Source organism: Quercus suber, unplaced genomic scaffold (genome assembly GCF_002906115.3).
Source record: "Quercus suber isolate HL8 unplaced genomic scaffold, Cork oak 2.0 scaffold_54, whole genome shotgun sequence".
In the NCBI taxonomy this organism is placed as follows: Eukaryota; Viridiplantae; Streptophyta; class Magnoliopsida; order Fagales; family Fagaceae; genus Quercus; species Quercus suber.
Genome location: NW_027069519.1, coordinates 1,097,327 through 1,118,385, shown reverse-complemented (window position 1 = coordinate 1,118,385; position 21,059 = coordinate 1,097,327). Strand labels below are relative to the sequence as shown.

The 21,059-nt window shown below is 36.7% G+C and overlaps 2 protein-coding genes across 2 annotated transcripts; one reads left to right on the top strand and one right to left on the bottom strand.

The window, feature by feature from the left end:
* Positions 1–243: 243 nt before the first annotated feature.
* Positions 244–2,193, bottom strand: LOC112010835 (short-chain dehydrogenase reductase ATA1). The gene is made up of 2 exons (XM_024043208.2): positions 2,066–2,193; positions 244–1,356 (listed from the first exon to the last, which is right to left on the bottom strand). Exons 1-2 carry the CDS (start codon positions 2,116–2,118, stop codon positions 555–557), a joined length of 855 nt encoding a protein of 284 aa, XP_023898976.1. The 5' UTR covers positions 2,119–2,193; the 3' UTR covers positions 244–554.
* A 12,303-nt stretch (positions 2,194–14,496) lies between these two features.
* LOC112010839 (NADH dehydrogenase [ubiquinone] 1 beta subcomplex subunit 7) lies at positions 14,497–20,652 on the top strand. The gene is made up of 2 exons (XM_024043212.2): positions 14,497–14,921; positions 20,475–20,652. The coding sequence occupies exon 1, from the start codon at positions 14,586–14,588 to the stop codon at positions 14,889–14,891; it is 306 nt and encodes a 101-aa protein (XP_023898980.1). The 5' UTR covers positions 14,497–14,585; the 3' UTR covers positions 14,892–14,921; positions 20,475–20,652.
* The last annotated feature ends 407 nt before the right edge of the window (positions 20,653–21,059 follow it).

The following is a 21,059-nucleotide window of genomic DNA, read 5'->3' as shown; positions in this document are numbered from 1 at the left end:
TTGTTGGATCTAGTTTCAATATAGAGATATTTCCAAATGTGAATACTAATTGCACAATAATGAACAATAACTGTTAAAACTAATCTTCTCATACGTCCAAAATACTACAGACTTTGCAGTAACTTTAATAGTTCTTGATATAATAAAGTCTTCAATAATTTCTGGTACCGGTACTATGGATGAAAAGTGGATTCTAGTTAAATTAACTAGTAAAATTCTTATCGTCAAATAAGGGATTTGAGTTCAAATCTCATTTACACCAAGAAGAAACCAAATAAAACCTACAATTATAGTGAGCATACTTTTCATTTTAAGAAGGCACATTTTACAACCATAGTATTATTTAGCCTGCGTCCTTGTCCATCTATTTAGTTATGGTAGGTCAACATTAGTATGTGAAGAGAGTTTAAGTTCATGGCATATGATAAATCCATGCTTGTATCTTTCCGTATAAGAAGTGGTAAAGAAAGGTATTGTGATTTATGACTTGAGTTATACTCCTGAACCAATAGATATGGTCCTTCTAAGGTATTCTATTTGTAATTTCCTTTTTATTAACATTGGTAGATGAAACTCATGTTACTGCTAGCAGAAGTATAACCCCCATCAAGAACAAGATTGTGTCCTGTTATGTACTCAGCATTTTCACTAGCCAGATATAGCACAGCATGAGCCACATCTTCTGTACTTCCACATCTCCCAGGCAATAAACTCGCTCTCTCGCCAATAATCTTACTAATTTCTTCAAGGTTCACATCCATTCTCCCCAAGAACTTCCTGTATGCACTTACAAGCATCTCCGAAGGGACCCCATGTGGCGAAACACAATTCACTCTAATTCCATGCACCCCCAACTCACAAGCAGCACTTCTCATCATTCCAAGGATTGCCTCTTTTGACAATGTGTAGGCATGTCCTCCTAGGCCCCCCATAAGAGCTGCTGAGCTTGATGTGCAAATGATACACCCTCCTTTTCGGCCACCTTTGATCATGGCTTGTGCAGCATATTTCATTCCATGTAAATTTCCATACACATTAATTGAGACTAGGTACTTCACTTGGTCCATGTCAAGGTTAGTGATGCTCCCACCAGCGTCACCAATGCCTGCATTGTTGAACATGATGTCTAGTCCACCTTTCCAAGTCAGTGCTAGCTTGACAGCTGATTCCACATCGGCTTCCTTTGAAACGTCACAGTGGATGTAGCGGCCTCCAATTGAATTGGCTAGATTAGCCCCCAATTCGTCGAGTAAGTCAGCAATTACAACATATGCCCCATTTTGTGCTAACAGTTTTGCTGTGGCAGCTCCAATCCCTCTTGCACCACCAGTTATGACTGCAACTTTGCCCATCAACCTAAAAGAAATTAAGCATTGAAAGGACTACATAAGTTAGCAATTACACTCAATTCTGATCGACTAACAATTTTGTTGCTTAAATTACATGAGAGAGACAGAGAGACAGAGAGAGAGGGTCATAGTTAGATGTGTTGCAACAATCGGCCTCCTCAAAAATCCTAGAAAAGAAGTCATTGCCTGAACCGCTTCCAGGATAATTCACTGATGAGCCTAAGATGTACTTAATAGAACACCCCTTCTTATTTTTTCGATAAGTAATACAACAAAACAGTAATGTAAATCTTGCTGAAAAAAAAAAAAAAAAAAAAAAATGAAAAAGAAAAGAAAAAGAAAAAGAAAAACGAATCTGCTTTAAGACATTCAACTAACTACTGCCTTCTGTGATAAAATTCATTTCTACGGTGTATCAAATATTAAGACCATTAACTGATTTGTTTTTTAGCTTAATGATGAAGAGCAAAAATTATGAAACGGACACTACAGGTTCAAAATTCAAATCCCATCGGATCTAAGAAAAACCATTAACTGCTTAATTTCCAAAATTCCTTGCCAAATCAATTCCCTTTTTGAGGAAATTTGGCTCATTTCTCCAAAGTAGGCAGAATTATCTCCAATATATGTATGGACTTCTTTATCAAAAAAATAAAAAAAGACTTATTGACTTGATTTCTAATCTTTTGGCCATTGCAATGATCAGCGGGACTGACCTCTTTGTGGATAAGCTCTGAATTTCATCATGCATTCGAGTATCTGTCTCCATTTTGATTCCAAGAATGTTTGTCAGCAATTGGGTGGTACTATTTAAGGGAAACTCATACTAAATCATATTTGCTGATTTAGGTATACCCTAAATATCATAATAATATTAATTCACTGGTGCGCTTTATAAGGTTGATTTTTTTACTCCTGCACACTCTTTTCATTCTATACAACTACTTCCTAACCATAGTTAAGCTGGCAGGCCATGCAGATGTTCTTTATTTTCTTTATATTTTAGTAATATCTTATCTAAATCTCAACAAGCTACTGCCTTCTGAGTTTGTGCGATCATATCAATTAAAAAGAAAAACATATTTTTTTAGTTTTTCTTGATACACATGAGAAAGTTGGTCGAGAACTTACGAAGTAATATTTTTGACTTAAAAAAAAAACTTCCATACAATTATGTTGCCACATTATGGTTATCAAAATTTTGTGTGTATGAATTGATTAGAATCAGAGATAGGCCTTTAATTGAAACTCCCCATAATTTTTTAAAAGGCTTTTAGAACTGTTCCTTAGAGCATTAGCATTGGAAAATGCTAATGCTATCCTATTTTACAATTCTAAAATCCCACAATTCTATTATACCATCCAATTTTACAATACCTCCACATCCCAAAACTCTATTTTTATTAAAATATTATTTTTTTTAACTTTCTTTATTATTTCTTTCAACTGTAATTTTTTTCAGCCTCCTATTTCCTGGGCTTTCCAACGGTCTTTTTTTTTTTTTTTTTTTCCTCTGCTTCTCCCTCAACCTCTATTTTTTTCAGCCTCCTATTTCCTGGGCTTTCCAACGGTCTTTTTTTTTTTTTTTTTTTCCTCTGCTTCTCCCTCAACCTCTAGCAACACACAAGCCATCAACAACCACAGGCACGGCACCAAAAACCCAAGCCACCGATCAACTCAAGCCACCGATCAGAAACCCACGCCGCCGATCAACCCATCAACAACCACAGCCACGACACCAAAAACCCATTAGCACCTCAACCCATCAAAAACCACAGTCATGGCACCTCAACCCATCAGCACCTCAACTCATCAACAACCACAGCCACGGCCACGACAACCCGCAACTCCACCACCATGAACCCACAAAAAAAATTCATCCCAAAATCAAATCAAACCAATAACAAATTCTGAATCCAAAAGATGACCCATAAAAAAAAATCAAGTCAAAATTTACACAAACCCAGCTACAAACCGATCTCACCGCTGCAAACCATACCGGAAACCCATGAACACACCGCCGCAAACCACCATACCACGCCGCCGCATACCCATTAACCCAAAAAACGTACCCAAAAATACCCAGAAATCGCCACCATACCACGCCGATCTGACTTCCCGGTCTCACCTCCACGCCGGACCCGCTACCCACTCCAGAATATACCCATGAACCCAGAAAACGTACCCAAAAATACCTAGAAATCGCCACCATACCACGCCGATCTGACTTCCCAGTCTCACCTCCACGCCAGACCCACGACCCACGCAAGAATAGCCCACCGTGAGAGAGAGATGTGATGAGAGAAAGAGACACCATTGTGGAGAGAGAGATGTGATGAGAGAGAGTTGTGGAGAGAGGAATGAGTAGAGAAACAAAGTGAGAGAGAAGAGAAAGTCAGAAAATGGGGAATAAAAAAATATTATAAGTTTTAGAATTGTGCTACAGTACAATTCTACCTTTAGAATTGTACTGTAGCACAATTCTAAATATTTTTGCAATAGTTCCTTTTGACATTTCCTAATGCAGGGGTTATTTGGTGCATTTATGCTAAAATGCTCTTAGATATGGCATTAGCATCTCCTGATGCTGATGCTCTTATAATAATGGTAGTGATTTGTAATGTGGAAGATATTGGGTCGCGTCTCTATTATCAAAGTCTTGAGATTTCAAGCATTAGCTTCTTCTTCTTTCTTTCTTTCTTTCTTTTTTGCGTGTGGGTGCGCATGCAAAAGATAAGGGACCAAATAAGGTTTTGTCTTGCAATATTGTCTAAAATTGATATTTAGAAACTTATTATATTTTGGGATAAGAAAAAGACAATAGTTGGTTTTCAAATCAAAATATATATTTTGAAAGTGATAATTGACTTTAAAAAAATTGACGTAACCATACCCTCCCCACCATCCATCAGCCCAACTTTGATGTTGGTGTTGGATGGCATGTGTAGATACCAATTTGAGACCAACTTGTGGCGAAAAAATAATTATCTTATGCATTTAATATATGCATAATCTCTCTCTCAGCTTACGGGATTCATAGTTATGTGAAATCTACACATTATGAGTAGGATGATATGTATGTGTGTGCACACGCCGAATGTAGGAAAATATGCAGTCGCAAGGAGAACGGTGAAGTCCACCAATAATAAATTTTTTTAGTAGGTGTAATTTGTCTAATTAATTTTATTACAGCCTTTGGGTTAAGAAGGTTTAAGGCATCCCATCCAAAATTAGTTAATAAAAAAAATATCCATAAATCATAGACATCAATTTGAAGATTCTTTTTTGCACAAGGAAGGTGTGAGGCACCCTATGATATAAATTAAAAAAAATGGTTATCATATTTTGATTCATGCAATATATAATTTCATATTAATTTGATTATTATTATTTTTATTTTTGTTATTTTGATCAGTTTGTTTAATTATTTTTATTTTCTTATAGAAGTGGTGAATATACATTCAAAATTGTATATACTTCTTAAGATTATTTTTTGGCCAATATTGATGATTTTCAAAAGATTAATTTTTTTTATTTAACATATTTTGAGTAAATATGTCGTGTATTGTCAGATGTCATTTTGTTTAGATATTTCTTAATGTTTTTTATTTTTACTTTTTCAATATAAGATGTGAAACTTATTTGAAAATTTTCTAAACTTTTTGGATAAATCTTCAATAAATATTTTTAATTATTATAAATATATCAATCAAAAGTCAAATGCTTATCTCTTTTGTTTTTTTTAGAAAATTATATTTTATACCCAATAATTTATAGGGTATAACAAATTAAACCATGTAGTTTAGTAACAAATTAATGAATTATACTTCGAAGTTTCAAAAAGTAACAAATTGAACCTCGCCTTATTTATGTGGATTTTATTTGGAATTTAATCTATACTATTGTGGGGGCTGAGGACCAAGGAAAAGGTTGTAGAACTAAAGAGTGGATATTGGGGCATTACATGTCCAAAGAGGGAGGTTACTCGAGGATAAGAGGAGAAGAGGCAAAAGGTTCCTAGGAGCTTCAGGTGGGAAGGATTGGCTGAAGAAAGAGAATCATGAGGAGTAAGGGAAGTTTCCAACAAGAAGTAGCCTGTTGCCTGCGCATTAAATAGTGGGCAACAGCTTTATCAGCTACATTGATGAGGAAGTGACCTGAACAATGTAATTCATAACTAAGCAACTCCTTCTACCACCTTCCTCAGATGTTTAAAGGGACAAGTGTCGCTAGAAGAAATTTGTTCGGTAAAGATGGAGGGTTAGGATGTGAAGTGGAGGGAGTAAATAAGAAAAAGATGGTTCTCATAGAAGGGGATTGGACACAAATATCAAAAGTGAGAGTAACCAGAAGAATATTGAGAGAAGAGAGTGAGCAGTGGATATTTCTGTGTATCTTAGCTTCCTCGGGCAGTCTTGTACTTAGATATTTGCTCACATATTCTATAATATAACGCCTTTTTTTTTTCCATATTTCCATCCTTGGGCTAGGCCCTCTCTTGTTGTTTAATTCTCTCTCTTACAAATCTATTGATTTGGACCATGGTTGAACTGTATAAACCCACTATTCTAAGTGAGCCTAGGCTACCAAAATTTTTTTAGTCCTTACAACTATCTATAAGAGGATTTCTCTCTTTGAACTGGATTTTTTTGTGGTTTAAAAATACCCTCATTAATGAAGGGTAACTTCTCTTAAAAGTAGAGCTATAAATGTCAAATAACAAATTTCATTTTGAATTCAAAAAGAGAACTCCTAAAATTTAGGATTTTTTTTGCCATCTTAAGTTTCTTCTCCTGGACGACCTTCCAGGCCTTAAGCTCAAGCAGCTCGTCCTCCATCACCTTGGCCTTCTCACGTACACGGTCAAGGGTCGTCTCATGGTTGAGACACCGTCCCATCATGCCTTTCATCATGATTATGGCCTAAAAAAAAAAAAAAAAAACATAAGTTAAAATATCAAAGGCAAAAAAAAGGGCGGTGAAAGGACGGACCACATGACGACGGATGAGTTACCTGTGAATACTGAAAAGGCCCGTCTCTCCCATCACCTCCGTCGAGTGGTTCGCTAAGTCCTCGTAGTCATCAGTGGTTATGATGGACGATAGCCTCTCAAGAGCATACTTGGAGTCCTCGCGGAGTAGGACTGGGGGCTTCTTTTGGCTACCAGATGGACCTGTCATTAGGCCCTTGCCAGCCCCATGCTTCACAGGGGTGACCGTCTTAGTCCCCCTAGTCATCAAGACACGACGGGATTCAGGAAACCTTGGGCTGTTTGGGTGCACGGTCACCCTTTACGGGCTGTTTCCTCTTAAGTGTTTGTTTGCTGGAGCCCGTCCCCATAGGGTCTGTTCCAGCTTCTTTGTTTTTGGCAGCTTGAAGTCTGATAGCTGCTCGCCTTTTAGTGTCGTCTATCTCTGAAGTGGGAGATGGGTGAAAAAAAAAAAAAAAGTCAAGGAGGAACGACGGACTTACGTTGACGGGTGCGCTCCTCGTACTTAAGTGCCACTGGAGTTGGCTCGGGCCCATCGCAGTACCAGTGAATGGTGTTGAGATTAACAAGCTTAGCCCAGGTCCGTTCCTCAGGTTTTGTCTTTGCAAAAAAATTCTCAAGGAAGCTGAACTCCTCGAGAGTTATTTGTGGACGCCGTCGAATTGTGCCAAAGAAGACGGACGTTAAAAATGCAATAAATATTAAATAAACTTATAGTGGTTGATATACGACGGGTTCATACCAGATGGGTTTAAAATGCCCCAAATTGTGTCGACGGGCATGTAATCCGTTTCCCTTGGATAACACATCCAACCGTCTCCCTCGATGAAGAAATAACGGCTCTTCCAGTCTTTGTTTGAGTCTGGGGTTTCATATATCACTTTTAGGACGGGGCTCCTAGGAGCGAAGCTATACATCCCCCTCGATTTATCTATCTTGTCTGGACGGTAGCAGTGAAGGAACTCCCTTATCGTAAGCCTTCTCCTACCGTCCGACATAGCTCCGTATAGGACCTCCATTGCTATAAAGACCCTCCAGGCGTTAGGGGATACCTGGCTGATGGATAAACCTAGGTATTTAAGGAGTTCGCGATGAAGAGAATTTAGAGGGAACCTGAGGCCTGCCTTGAGCATTTGTTCATACACCCCGACGCCGTCCACTCCTTCATAATAGCATTTTTCTGACTTGTAGGGCAGACGGAGGGGGATGTAATCTGGGATTTGGTAACGGGCCCTAAGAGTATTAAAGTGTGGTTCTTTAATGGTTGATGTAAAGGCATGCACCGTCTACTCTGGAAGCATGATGGACTCCCTAAGTCCATCAGCTCCTACGAGGGATCTAATTATTTGCTCTTCGTCGTCAGTTGAACCCTCCTCTATTTCAATCATCTCCATATCCTCATTTGTTGAGGACGGGGAGGATGAAGATGGACTACTCTCGCTCAGATCGTCTTGGTCTTTGGGACCTGGCGGGTATATCTCTTCGTAGTCCGCCCCGTCACGGACGACTGACTGGTTACTTGATGCACTAGACATGGCCTACATGTAATGACAAAACCTAAGACACTGACGGGTTTGGAAAGAGCGACGGGGCATAAAGTCTAAAAAATATATATAATATTAAAAAGTAAATAAAATTAAAAAGAGGACGGATAAAAGAGTACTTATCGAAATTACAGAATGAACAAAGGAGATCGCAGACGACGGGTACAGGAGTGAACGGAGTACTCTCTGACAGGCGTCTGGGACCTCTTGATGGGAATACTTGTGGCCCATTATCAGGAAATCTTAAATAGAATCCTAATGCAAAGAGGATTCCAGAGATTACATTGATGAAGATCTTCTCTATAAGGAAAAGACTTGTCCACCACGTTTTGGACTCTTAAAGATGATTTCTACAAGGAAAGGACTTCGACTCCAAGTAAAAGAGGTCAACTTTCGACTACTATAAAAGCCCTAATGCCCTACAAATCAAGGTACGCATAATTGACCCTCTCTAGCACTCTGGAGTTGTAAAAGGTTCTAACTTGACCTTCGGAGGGCATTTGGCTGGCACCACATCGGTGCTCTCAGTAGTTTTTTCTTCTTCCTTACTGTGCAGGTGATTTTTGGAGCGTGTGAGCGACGTATAATTCATTGGTGATTTTTTAGACTTCATCATACACCATAAAAGATTCAACACCAATTTGGATTGTTTTTATGGGGTAGGATTGTAGGATATTAAGATTCTGAGATCCAAGATTAGGATTTTGACAACTATACATACCACCTACCATTTTTTTTTTTTTTTTTTCCTTTCTTTATTTTTTGAATGATTACGTATTATTATTCAAAATGAATGGTAAAAACAAAAGTTAGTCCAGACAATCTACATCCTCTAAGATGACCCAAGAAGAGTAGGATGAAATTGTTAAAGGCCTCCAGATAGCATTACAAGAAACCCAGGTAACAAGCAAATGGGCAAGACCGCAAGAACGTTGCAATTCCTATGAAAAAAAATGAGTCCCAAAAAGTGATAAATTACATCTTCCCTTGATGGAGTTGCTCAATTACCACCTGCCACTTGCCTCAATTGGTATTTCTTGACTTTCTGTGAGGGGAGAATTTGGATTTGTACAAGGGGCTAGCCTCTTTAAAATTTTCCAAAAAAAAAAAAGGGCAAAAAATCATTTTAAACCCAACAATTTAGGGGTATAACAAATTAAACCCATAGATTTAAAAATAACAAATCAAACCTTAGAGTCTTAAGAAGTAATAAATTAAACAAGAGGCCTTTTTTATGTATTTGGGTAAAGGTTAATAATTTACATGTATTATAATTTGAAAAAAAAATATATATATATATATATTTTTTTCAAACAAATAAAACTGATAAACTTTAAAGATAAAAAGTAACTGTAATTTTTTTTTTTTTTGAACATGTGTTTGAAAGTGGTGTAGTGAAATAGTGAAAAGTTTGGGTAGGAAAAATAAGATGAATGTGAATGGAAATAATGGTAAATTTTAGGAGTTCTCTTAGTTTTTTTTTTTTTTTTTTTTTTTTTTTTTTAAATTAAGGGTATTTTACTTTTAGTAGGATGAAAAAGGAATTAAAAAAGCTAAATTTTAGGGAATAAAAAATGAATGTGAAGGAAAAAAAAATCCTAAATTTTAGGAGTTCTCTTTTTGAATTCAAAATGAAATTTGTTATTTGACATTTATAGCTCTACTTTTAAGAGAAGTTACCTTTCATTAATGAGAGTATTTTTAAACTACAAAAAAATCCAGTTCAAAGAGAGAAATCCTCTTATAGATAGTTGTAAGGACCAAAAAAATTTTGGTAGCCTAGGCTCACTTAGAATAGTGGGTTTATACAGTTCAACCATGGCCCAAATCAATAGATTTGTAAGAGAGAGAATTAAACAACAAGAGAGGGCCTAGCCCAAGGATGGAAATATGAAAAAAAAAAAAGGCGTTATATTATAGAATATGTGAGCAAATATCTAAGTACAAGACTGCCCGAGGAAGCCAAGATACACAGAAATATCCACTGCTCACTCTCTTCTCTCAATATTCTTCTTGTTACTCTCACTTTTGATATTTGTGTCCAATCCCCTTCTATGAGAACCATCTTTTTCTTATATACTCCCTCCACTTCACATCCTAACCCTCCATCTTTACCGAACAAATTTCTTCTAGCGACACTAGTCCCTTTAAACATCTGAGGAAGGTGGTAGAAGGAGTTGCTTAGTTATGAATTACATTGTTCAGGTCACTTCCTCATCAATGTAGCTGATAAAGCTGTTGCCCACCATTTAATGCGCAGGCAACAGGCTACTTCTTGTTGGAAACTTCCCTTACTCCTCATGATTCTCTTTCTTCAGCCAATCCTTCCCACCTGAAGCTCCTAGGAACCTTTTGCCTCTTCTCCTCTTATCCTCGAGTAACCTCCCTCTTTGGACATGTAATGCCCCAATATCCACTCTTTAGTTCTACAACCTTTTCCTTGGTCCTCAGCCCCCACAATAGTATAGATTAAATTCCAAATAAAATCCACATAAATAAGGCGAGGTTCAATTTGTTACTTTTTGAAACTTCGAAGTATAATTCATTAATTTGTTACTAAACTACATGGTTTAATTTGTTATACCCTATAAATTATTGGGTATAAAATATAATTTTCTAAAAAAAACAAAAGAGATAAGCATTTGACTTTTGATTGATATATTTATAATAATTAAAAATATTTATTGAAGATTTATCCAAAAAGTTTAGAAAATTTTCAAATAAGTTTCACATCTTATATTGAAAAAGTAAAAATAAAAAACATTAAGAAATATCTAAACAAAATGACATCTGACAATACACGACATATTTACTCAAAATATGTTAAATAAAAAAATTAATCTTTTGAAAATCATCAATATTGGCCAAAAAATAATCTTAAGAAGTATATACAATTTTGAATGTATATTCACCACTTCTATAAGAAAATAAAAATAATTAAACAAACTGATCAAAATAACAAAAATAAAAATAATAATAATCAAATTAATATGAAATTATATATTGCATGAATCAAAATATGATAACCATTTTTTTTAATTTATATCATAGGGTGCCTCACACCTTCCTTGTGCAAAAAAGAATCTTCAAATTGATGTCTATGATTTATAGATATTTTTTTTATTAACTAATTTTGGATGGGATGCCTTAAACCTTCTTAACCCAAAGGCTGTAATAAAATTAATTAGACAAATTACACCTACTAAAAAAATTTATTATTGGTGGACTTCACCGTTCTCCTTGCGACTGCATATTTTCCTACATTCGGCGTGTGCACACACATACATATCATCCTACTCATAATGTGTAGATTTCACATAACTATGAATCCCGTAAGCTGAGAGAGAGATTATGCATATATTAAATGCATAAGATAATTATTTTTTCGCCACAAGTTGGTCTCAAATTGGTATCTACACATGCCATCCAACACCAACATCAAAGTTGGGCTGATGGATGGTGGGGAGGGTATGGTTACGTCAATTTTTTTAAAGTCAATTATCACTTTCAAAATATATATTTTGATTTGAAAACCAACTATTGTCTTTTTCTTATCCCAAAATATAATAAGTTTCTAAATATCAATTTTAGACAATATTGCAAGACAAAACCTTATTTGGTCCCTTATCTTTTGCATGCGCACCCACACGCAAAAAAGAAAGAAAGAAAGAAAGAAGAAGAAGCTAATGCTTGAAATCTCAAGACTTTGATAATAGAGACGCGACCCAATATCTTCCACATTACAAATCACTACCATTATTATAAGAGCATCAGCATCAGGAGATGCTAATGCCATATCTAAGAGCATTTTAGCATAAATGCACCAAATAACCCCTGCATTAGGAAATGTCAAAAGGAACTATTGCAAAAATATTTAGAATTGTGCTACAGTACAATTCTAAAGGTAGAATTGNTGTTGATCCTACACTGAAAGGGGAAAATGTACGATCACGATACCTAGTATAACGGAACGGGCTGATTATTGTTTATGGGCCGAAAGGTAGACGAGCCTGATAGGTGCAAGACTTGTTGAAGATGGATTCGGAGTGGATGGATGAGAAAGAAACAGACTGATTGGCCATGGGCCTGCTGGGACCTCTTGATGGGAATACTTGTGGCCCATTATCAGGAAATCTTAAATAGAATCCTAATGCAAAGAGGATTCCAGAGATTACATTGATGAAGATCTTCTCTATAAGGAAAAGACTTGTCACCAGTTTTGGACTCTTAAAGATGATTTCTACAAGGAAAGGACTTCGAATCAAGTAAAAGAGGTCAACTTTCGACTACTATAAAAGCCCTAATGCCCTCACAAATCAAGGTAGCATAATTGACCCTCTCTAGCACTCTGGAGTTGTAAAAGGTTCTAACTTGACCTTCGGAGGGCATTTGGCTGGCACCACATCGGTGCTCTCAGTAGGTTTTTCTTCTTCCTTACTGTGCAGGTGATTTTTGGAGCGTTTGAGCGACGTGTAATTCATTGGTGATTTTTAGACTTCATCAGTTGGCGCCGTCTGTGAGAACTTTGAACTGATCAAACGTTGCTTCATCCCTGAGACAGAAGGGTTGCATGGTGCTCACTCGCTCGATGGCAACCACCAACGACATCCAAGGAGAGGAACCACCCACAATCGCACTCGAGAGACAGGTTTGAACTCTCACCGCGGTCGTGGAACACCTCACCAAACAAAATCACTACCTAGAAGAATAGTTGCGTCAGAAAAACACAGCACCCAACAACCAGATGGAGGATCAGGAAGGTACCAGCGCCATGCAAAGAGATCGAGAAGGGCCTGAAGGCAGCAATGCCCCAAGCATGCCAGAACGGCAAAACGCGAGCCTCTCATCCCTCATGGACATGACTCCACCACCTATTTTCGCAGAGATGCAGACAATGAAGGAATAGATGGAGGTCATGATGAACGCCCTTGAGGGACGAGTGTCTAACGATCTTGACGACCTAGTGAACCAGACCGACTCTCCATTCACCGCCCTCATCAATTCCTTTCACCTACCACATAAGTTTCGGATGCCACAAATAGAAAGTTACGATGGAGTCAAGGATCCCCTAGATCACCTGGAGACCTTCAAGACCTTGATGCACCTACAAGGGGTACCGGACGAAATCATGTGCAGGGCCTTCCCTACAATGCTGAAGGGTCCCGCGAGAATATGGTTCAGTCGGCTGACGTCGAACTCCATCAGCACTTTCAAAGAGTTGAGCGCTCAGTTCACCTTACATTTTATAGGGGGACACAGGTACAAGAAATCCACGACATGCTTAATGAGCATCGGGCAGAGAGAGGACGAGACGTTAAGATCCTACATAACCCGCTTCAATAAGGAATGGGATCACAATTCTGGATGATGGAATGTAAGATCCTAAGAACCTGCTCTATAAAATCCTTAAGATCCTATTCCATATAATCAATTTGGATTGGTGTAGAATCATTCATATAAGCAATTGAATCGACATCCATTAAAGTTATTATAATTATTTGTAATTATGTCTCTCAATGGTGAGATTAGGATTGTTAAGCTCTATTAATCAAGTTGTAATGAGTTTTGAAAGGTTTGGTATTTCTTATTATCTTGATACAATTGAAACATTTGTAAAATCTTTGTAACTTTGGAATTTGGATGATTTTGTTTTTTTTTTTTGTTTTGTTTTTGTCGTAGTAGTTGTAGTTAATGATAGATTTGTTAAGTTGGAACATTATGTATATTTTTGGTGTTCAATTTTTTTTTTTTTTATATATATATAAGATAAAATTCTACTCTAGCCTAATTTTTGTGTATATGTGTGTGGAGTTCCTTTCTAGAGACTTGAACCTTGACCCTAGCCCCCTCACATTCCACAAGCAATATATATTTATGGACTATGGTGTTCGAACTTGAAACTTTTAAGTTTTAAATTTGAAGTTTGTTATTTATTTATGTATGGGTGATTTGGTATTAAGTAATTAATAGTTTAGTACCTTTTATGAATAATTTATGTTACATTTACTTTTTTTTTCTTATGGTTTTTTTATATGTATTATTAATATTGTTGATTTTTCATTATTTTTTTTTTTCTACAATAAAATAGAATCTTACCGTTCTTGATCGATCCAAGAAACTCTCATTTATCTCTATAGGATCTTCATCTAACTACCACTCAAAAGAGTGATCGTCTCTAAATAAATGAAAAAATGTAATAGATTTATATAAAAGTAATTATCCATCACCCATCACTTTATTGAGTAGTCACCTAATAAATGAGAAAAAATTACGGTAAAAATCCATTGATAAAAAAGAAAAAGAAAAAGGAAGTGAAATGTGGTAAATTGGGATTTTTACCATTTTGGTAAGAAGCAACCTGTAGATTCAATTGGATCTTTCCCAAATTAACACTTGGGAACCTGAGTACCAAAAGCCCAAATGCTAGTTTGCAAGTGCACGTTCCTAAAGACCCATTACAATTACAGCACCAAACACTAACAAAGCCACCAGTGGAGCAGAGGACCGGATACACTCATACTGACTGTTTTTGAAAATCGAGTTTGGCAAAATCGATTTTCAAAAACAGTCTAACTAACTAATTAACTTTGAACTCATGCCACGCACCTAATTTTTTTGCAAAAATATACCATTTGGCAAATTTTGCCCCCAAAGCACAGTGAGAAGAAAAGCTCCGAATTCCAAAAGCAAACCCGCAGAGCCATGGAAGTGGAGGGGTCATCGAAGAAGATGATAGCAACGCAGGCTGAGATGGTGGAGGCTAAGGTCCCCATTCCCTACAGAGACCAGTGTGCCCACTTGCTGATTCCTCTCAACAAGTGCAGGCAAGCCGAGTTGTACCTCCCATGGAAGTGCGAGACTGAGCGCCACATCTATGAGAAGTGCGAGTACGAGCTCGTCATGGAGCGAATGATCAAGATGCAGAAGATCCGTGAACAAGAGGCCAACTTGAAGAGCGGCAAGAAGAGCCCCATTCCTCTCATTCCCAACACTGCCAATGCTTCTTAGAGTTGACTCACGCCCACAAATCCCATTTGGGTTAGTGATTCTGAATCCCGAATTATGTTATTTATTTGTTTTTTCTTTCTTTGATTGATGATGGGTTTGTTCTGGGTGTTTTTTTTTTGGGGGGTTATTTATGATCTAGGATTTTTTTGTGGAAATTTAGGATTTTTTTTGTTTGTGGGGTTTTTTGATTGATGCATTTTTGGTTGATCTATGGAGTTTTGGGGGTTTGAGCTGATGGGTTATTGTTGGATTGTGTTGTTATTTTGTGGGGAAATGATTTGTAGAGATTTTGATTTTGATTTTGAAGATTTTGAGGATTATGGTAGTTGGTTCTTTATTTTTTATGATAGTTTTTGCTTGGTTTGGGCTTTGTGTGTCAAAAGTCAAAACTAAGTTAGAGGCTGTGAATTTGTTCCCATCAAGATTGTTGCTTTGGATAGGGATCCAATAGAGGTCACTGCCTACTGGTTTGGATAGTTGGTGGTCAAGTGGTGGGAGCAGTCTTATAAATACAAAGTTTAAGAGAGTCGCAAGTACTGAACTTCTGATACTATCACTAGCTGATTTTCAAAGATTTTGATCAGAGATATTAGATTTAGGGATGGTTTACAATCATTGGCAATGCAGGTCTTGATTGAAGCAAGTAAAATAGGGGGAAAAAAAGAGAGCGTTTCTGAGTTTTGACTGTTGGAAGTTGAGGGGTAACTCAGGGGAGAGGTATGGATATAATTTTTTTATGATTGGGAATTTACACACCTGATGGGTCTTGAACCCAAGACTTCACCATCCACCTAACACTTATAAGAGGAGGAGGTGCTAGTTGTGCTAGAGCTCATTGGCTATAATCACTGTGAGGTTCCTCGCCATGGATTGTTGCCAGCTGAGAGAGGGTCATTTAGCTGCCTGAGTGCATAATTGCATATGATAAGTTTGTTTTAGATGCACATGGATTTTTTTTTTTTTTTTTTCCTTGACCTATTGAATGGTCTTAAGAAAAATTAGCTTTTGATTCTTCTTCAATTCATGGTTCAGCCCCTGCTTTCTAGCCCTTTGTCCATGGATTAAAAGCTTGACTCAACCTCTTTCTGGAAGTACGTTCACATTTAAATAGGAAATTTGATTGACAGAAGCATTTTCTTTTTTTTATGACCTAGGCTACCTGCTATTTTATCACATGATGTAAGAGACTTCATTGTGCAGTTTATGTGGACTGCCATGCTAAGTTTGAGTTGAGTGAGTTTGTGTATGCTGCAAGTTGCATGTAGTTGTACATGGGAATTCCCCCTAAATTTACAATTTTTTTATAAAGTAATAAATTTCATTGATCAAGAATTACTTATCAACAAAAAAAATATATTGATTGAGAAGCACTTCCTCACGTACACAGGATGTATACATGATGTAGTCCTAAAGAATCGCAAAGAGTGACAGGTACAATCGGAAAGAAAGAGAATGATTGTCACTAGAGCCCAAAACATGGGACCTTTCAAACAGTATCTTGTAGAAGACAGCTTTAGTTGAACAACTGATATTTCCATGTCTTCAAAAGTACAGTTGTTCCTCTCTCTCTCCACAGTGTCCATTGCAAGCATAAAGGGGCTTGATTCCAAACAAAAGGAGTAATGATTACCAAACAGGTTCCTCCATCCATATAATAGATCAATGAGACTCTTAGGCATTACCAATAAACCCCAAAAACAGAAAAGATAAATAGTATGCATGTATGTCATTTACGTGGGATACACATTGTTGAGTGTTAAGTATAATAGTTAGACATTACTTATCCCAAAAAAAAAGAAAAAAAGAGTATTATACTTAGACATTGTCATCATGTTCTGCTTCTCATTGATGTGTGTTGGTTCACATATAATTGTATGATACCGAGTCAATAGTGACAAATAAAATTGGATATAAGGAGAAATCAAATAAGGTGGCTTAACCATGTTCAATGAAGATGAAAAAGTGCAGTAGTTAGGTGAAACATCATACAGATTGAAAATGTAGCTGGAAGTTAACAAGAAGATGAGCTAAAATACCGTGAAAAGACCTGTCAAAGATTAGGTACTGAGGTGTCTGCTGTAATCAAAGGGTAAATTCTTGGAACAGCATGTGAAATTGTTTGCAATTTTTAAATTGTCCTTAAAAAAATATGAGTTCATGGAGAAATAAGAGAGAGAATATGAAAATTTCTGATACAGCCCTCAGCCACCATAATCAGTATACATAGGAGAGTTCCTTACAAGAAATAGAGAATATTCTTGATAATGAGGTGGGGGATACCTCATCAGTGACACCTCACCATTATGATATTCTAGGCTCTTCTAGAAAAGTACAATACAGTGGTACAAGTCATAGTGTAATAGCTATCTATCAAAAAGTCATAGCATAATAGCTATCTATCAATGAGTCATAGTGCAATATCTTTATAACACTCACCCCCAAGGAGCAGCATTCATATCATCTAAGCCCTGCTTGGTACAAATAGACTCTAACTGACTCCTAAACAATGACTCTGTAAAAATATTGGCAAGTTAATGTTCAAAATTCACAAATGGTGTAGTGATTTCTCCACTTAGAAACTTGCCTTGTACAAAGTCACAATTTACTTCAATATGCTTGCTCCCTTCATGGAACACAGGATTGGAAGTGATGTGTAAAGCAGCTTTGTTATCACACGATAGTGGGATAGGAGCAGGTATTGAGAAGCCTTACTCCTGAAAGAAGTGTTGTAACCATTTTCTCCATATTTACTTGTTGCCAGTTGAAGACTAAGGCCATGTTCTTGCAGATTATCAAGCTGGGGCAATCATGATGTTCAATCATCCCCATGGTTGTAGTCATTCATCTGCTCTTTGTGCCTTGGTGAAAGGCATCCATGAATTTTCCCATGCTCGCTTATGGATCAATCTAGTTCTCTACATTACCCATGAATTGCCCTTCTCAATATTCAATCTCCTTTCTTTATTTCTCTGTTTGCCCTACTCTTTGTTTTCACAAAGATCAAAATAGGAATTAGAGTGTTAAGTTTCTTTCAAAGATAGAGAGAGAGAGAGAGGAATGAGGTGGATATGATTTTATGTGGTTGGAAGGGTTTGATATTTGGGTATATGTTTGGAATGGAGGGAGATGGGAGAGAGGATAGGGGAAGGATGGTTGGAATACACACACAGTTTTTTTTTTTTTTTTTTTTTTAAATGTCAGATTACCTTGAAGGTAAAACAATAGATGTAGAGTACCTAGCATGCCCCTGGAGCCAAAGTGGAAGGTGAGGCCATAGGTTCAAGACTCATTTAAGTCCGTATATAACTTACCAATATAAGAGAGGGGGTGGGGGGGAACCCAAGCCTGATGGTGGAGTTTTGGAATGCAGGATTAAGAATTCCTTTATTTTCAAAATTCTGTGTATTATTCAATACCTTCTCCAAATACACTCTTAAGGTCATAGAGTGGCCATTTCTAAATCATGCGAGTTGATAGATGTTATGGCTTATATGGCCTGGGCTTCGTGAAATACAATGGAAGTGACTTTTGGATATGTTATCTTGATTTCTATTATTATTCATAGTGGCAATGATGGAGTGTTGTGTAATAAGTATGTCAAACTCTTCAATGAGAAGCACCTGTCCTCTCTTGCAAATGACACGGGGCTTTCTTCCTTTATCTATCATTACAAAAATCTAAGTAATGCCATGCTGGTGTAACATTGGAGAAATAAAGGCACTTGTTTTGCCATACTAATACTAAGTAGCTGGTGTTAGTTTACATGGAGGGTGTGGTGGTGAAAGGCTTCCCCCAAAGTGTTGTTTATTGCTGTTTGGAAGAAAACCCACTAAACTAAAATACCATAATGACAATTTGATAGGAGTGGAGAAAATTGATACATTTGAATTCGAGACTTATCAAATTAAAAAAAAAAAAAATTGTATTCAAGATTGCAACTGGCAAGATACTAGATTCTATAGAGGTTATTCAAATCATGCTTATAGCCCCCTTTTTTTTTATAGGTAAAAACCTGAATTAAACAATATATAGCCCCTTTTACCAGATAAAAGATCTCACCAAGAAAGGACAAGTGGAATATATCAGGGAATCTTAGGTTGTGTGTGGTTCCATTTTAAGAAGATTTTCAGAAACCCATTCTTAGTAAATGATTAAAAATTTATAAAATTTTGTGGATGAATTTCTTAGAAAAGGACTTTAGAAATATTCCTGATTAACTCAAGATATTTTTGAGCTTAGAGACAAATAGTTCTAAATCTTCACAAGACAATTTCCAGAAAGTCATTTCGGAAATTTGGAACTTGGTTCTAGGGTGCTTAATATGGACTGTGTGGTTGGAGTGAAATCGTCGATCTTTTGAAGATAAAGAGAAAACATTGGAGGAGTTAAAGATTTTATGCCAACTCAGTCTAATGGAGTGGTCTCGTTGCTGCGGTTTCACTGAGTGTTCTTCTCTCTCTGAGTTTATGCCTTCTCTTAGCTTAGTTTCCTGACTTCTCTCTTGCTGTTGTGTTGTGGTGTGTTGTGTAGTGTTGTGCTGTGCTGTGTAGTGTTGTGCTGTGTTGCTGTTTTGTTGCTGTTGTGTTGCTGTTGTGTTGTGTTGTGTTGTTGTTCATCATCATGAACATCTTTGTTATTCTCTTTTATCTTTTTTCCCCTTTAGTAAAAGTTTTCTGTTTACCTATTAAAAAAAAAATTGACAATAAACCTTCAGAAATTTCAATGTTTGAGGATCAATTATTTCTGAAAATTGTCTGGTAAAATACTCAATGAATGGATAAAAAAGTTTGAAGTGAGAACCTAAGTGGCTCTTAGTTTTAATGCGCCTTTGATGTATAATATCACGAGTTAGGCCACTGATGGATGTTTAGTGTATTAGAATCTTGTTGTGCTAAGCTGTTACAATTTATTCGTGCCACATCTCTGAGCTTTTCTACAAGAACTGTTATTTTTTCTGTTAAACAGCAGAAAGCAATTGAATATTTGAGATTGAATATCTGAAGTTTGATTGATGCCCAATGTTTTCTGTTTCATAATAGCACATACGTCAGTCATGACTCATCATTTCCAAGTGCATGGAGGCTCACAAACTTGTGTTATGTGTACATTTAACCGAATGATCCAAAGTCCACACTAATGAATCATTACACTCATTAAAGGATTGTTTTATTTGGCTAGTTCATGGAAGCCATTAAGAAAAGACTGCACTCTCTCTCTCTCTCAAGCCTGTCATCTTGTACCACAACTTTTCTGCAGGTAGCTGTCAATTGAGGTGCCCACCCACCATATCATACCACGTAATCTTTTAAAAGACGTTCCCCTGACCCAATCGGGTATTTTCTGCAAGGAAAAAGGAAATTAAGATGGTGTTGTCTAATTAATTCAATTACTTGCATTTGATACTTTTGAATAGTGGTTTTTTTTTTTTTTTTGGTAAAAAAAGTTTATAATGAGTAACTTTGAATTTGTTCGCCTGGTTGAATTAATTGTCATGTTCTTTTCTTTTTTTCTGTTTAAATTCAGTAGTTTTCTACCCTTTTTGGTTTCCCATGACTATGACACTGGTTCTGTTGTCTGTGACAGGCATCTAGAAATTGCTCAGATGTGGATGCTTTAATGTTTTTCACAGCTATTGATGGGAAGTTATTTGAAAGTTCTTGTCCTGAGACAAATGTGAGACTCAAATTTGTTCATGTTCTTTTTTCAGTTTCCAACTCTGTCTCAACACATGGAATAAAATTAACAATGACATTTGGTGATCTTTCTTAGCTGTTCTTTTCCTTCTGTAATGTCATGTTTCAGCTAGCCCTAGCATTGTCTTGGCCTATTAGATTTGTGGACTTGGAAATTTCTCGTTCTGGAAGAGCTTTCATTATGGATGTGAATTTACTTTATTTTAGGTTAGGAACAAAAGGCATTTCTTTTTTTACCAATTTTACCTATCTGATGCAAAGGCAGGAGTGGGTTTTCATAACAGTAGATGGAGAGACAATAATAGTGAATGTAGCCCTGCTTTTTCTATGCAATGCAATGATAAAGCCAATCTTTAAAGATGAGTAGGGGAAGGACATCACTATAACTGATATTGGCACTCGGGTGAAACCCAATCACCACTAGGGGTGAGCAAAACCTTACTGGAGCCAACCCAACCGACCGACGCCAATGACA

Coding starts and splice junctions, on each gene's coding strand:
- LOC112010835 (XM_024043208.2), bottom strand. CDS start 2,118: ATGGAGACAGATACTCGAATGCATGATGAAATTCAGAGCTTATCCACA. Junction 1,357..2,065: donor CAGAGCTTATCCACAAAGAG/GTCAGTCCCGCT, acceptor AATTTCTTTTAG/GTTGATGGGCAAAGTTGCAG.
- LOC112010839 (XM_024043212.2), top strand. CDS start 14,586: ATGGAAGTGGAGGGGTCATCGAAGAAGATGATAGCAACGCAGGCTGAG.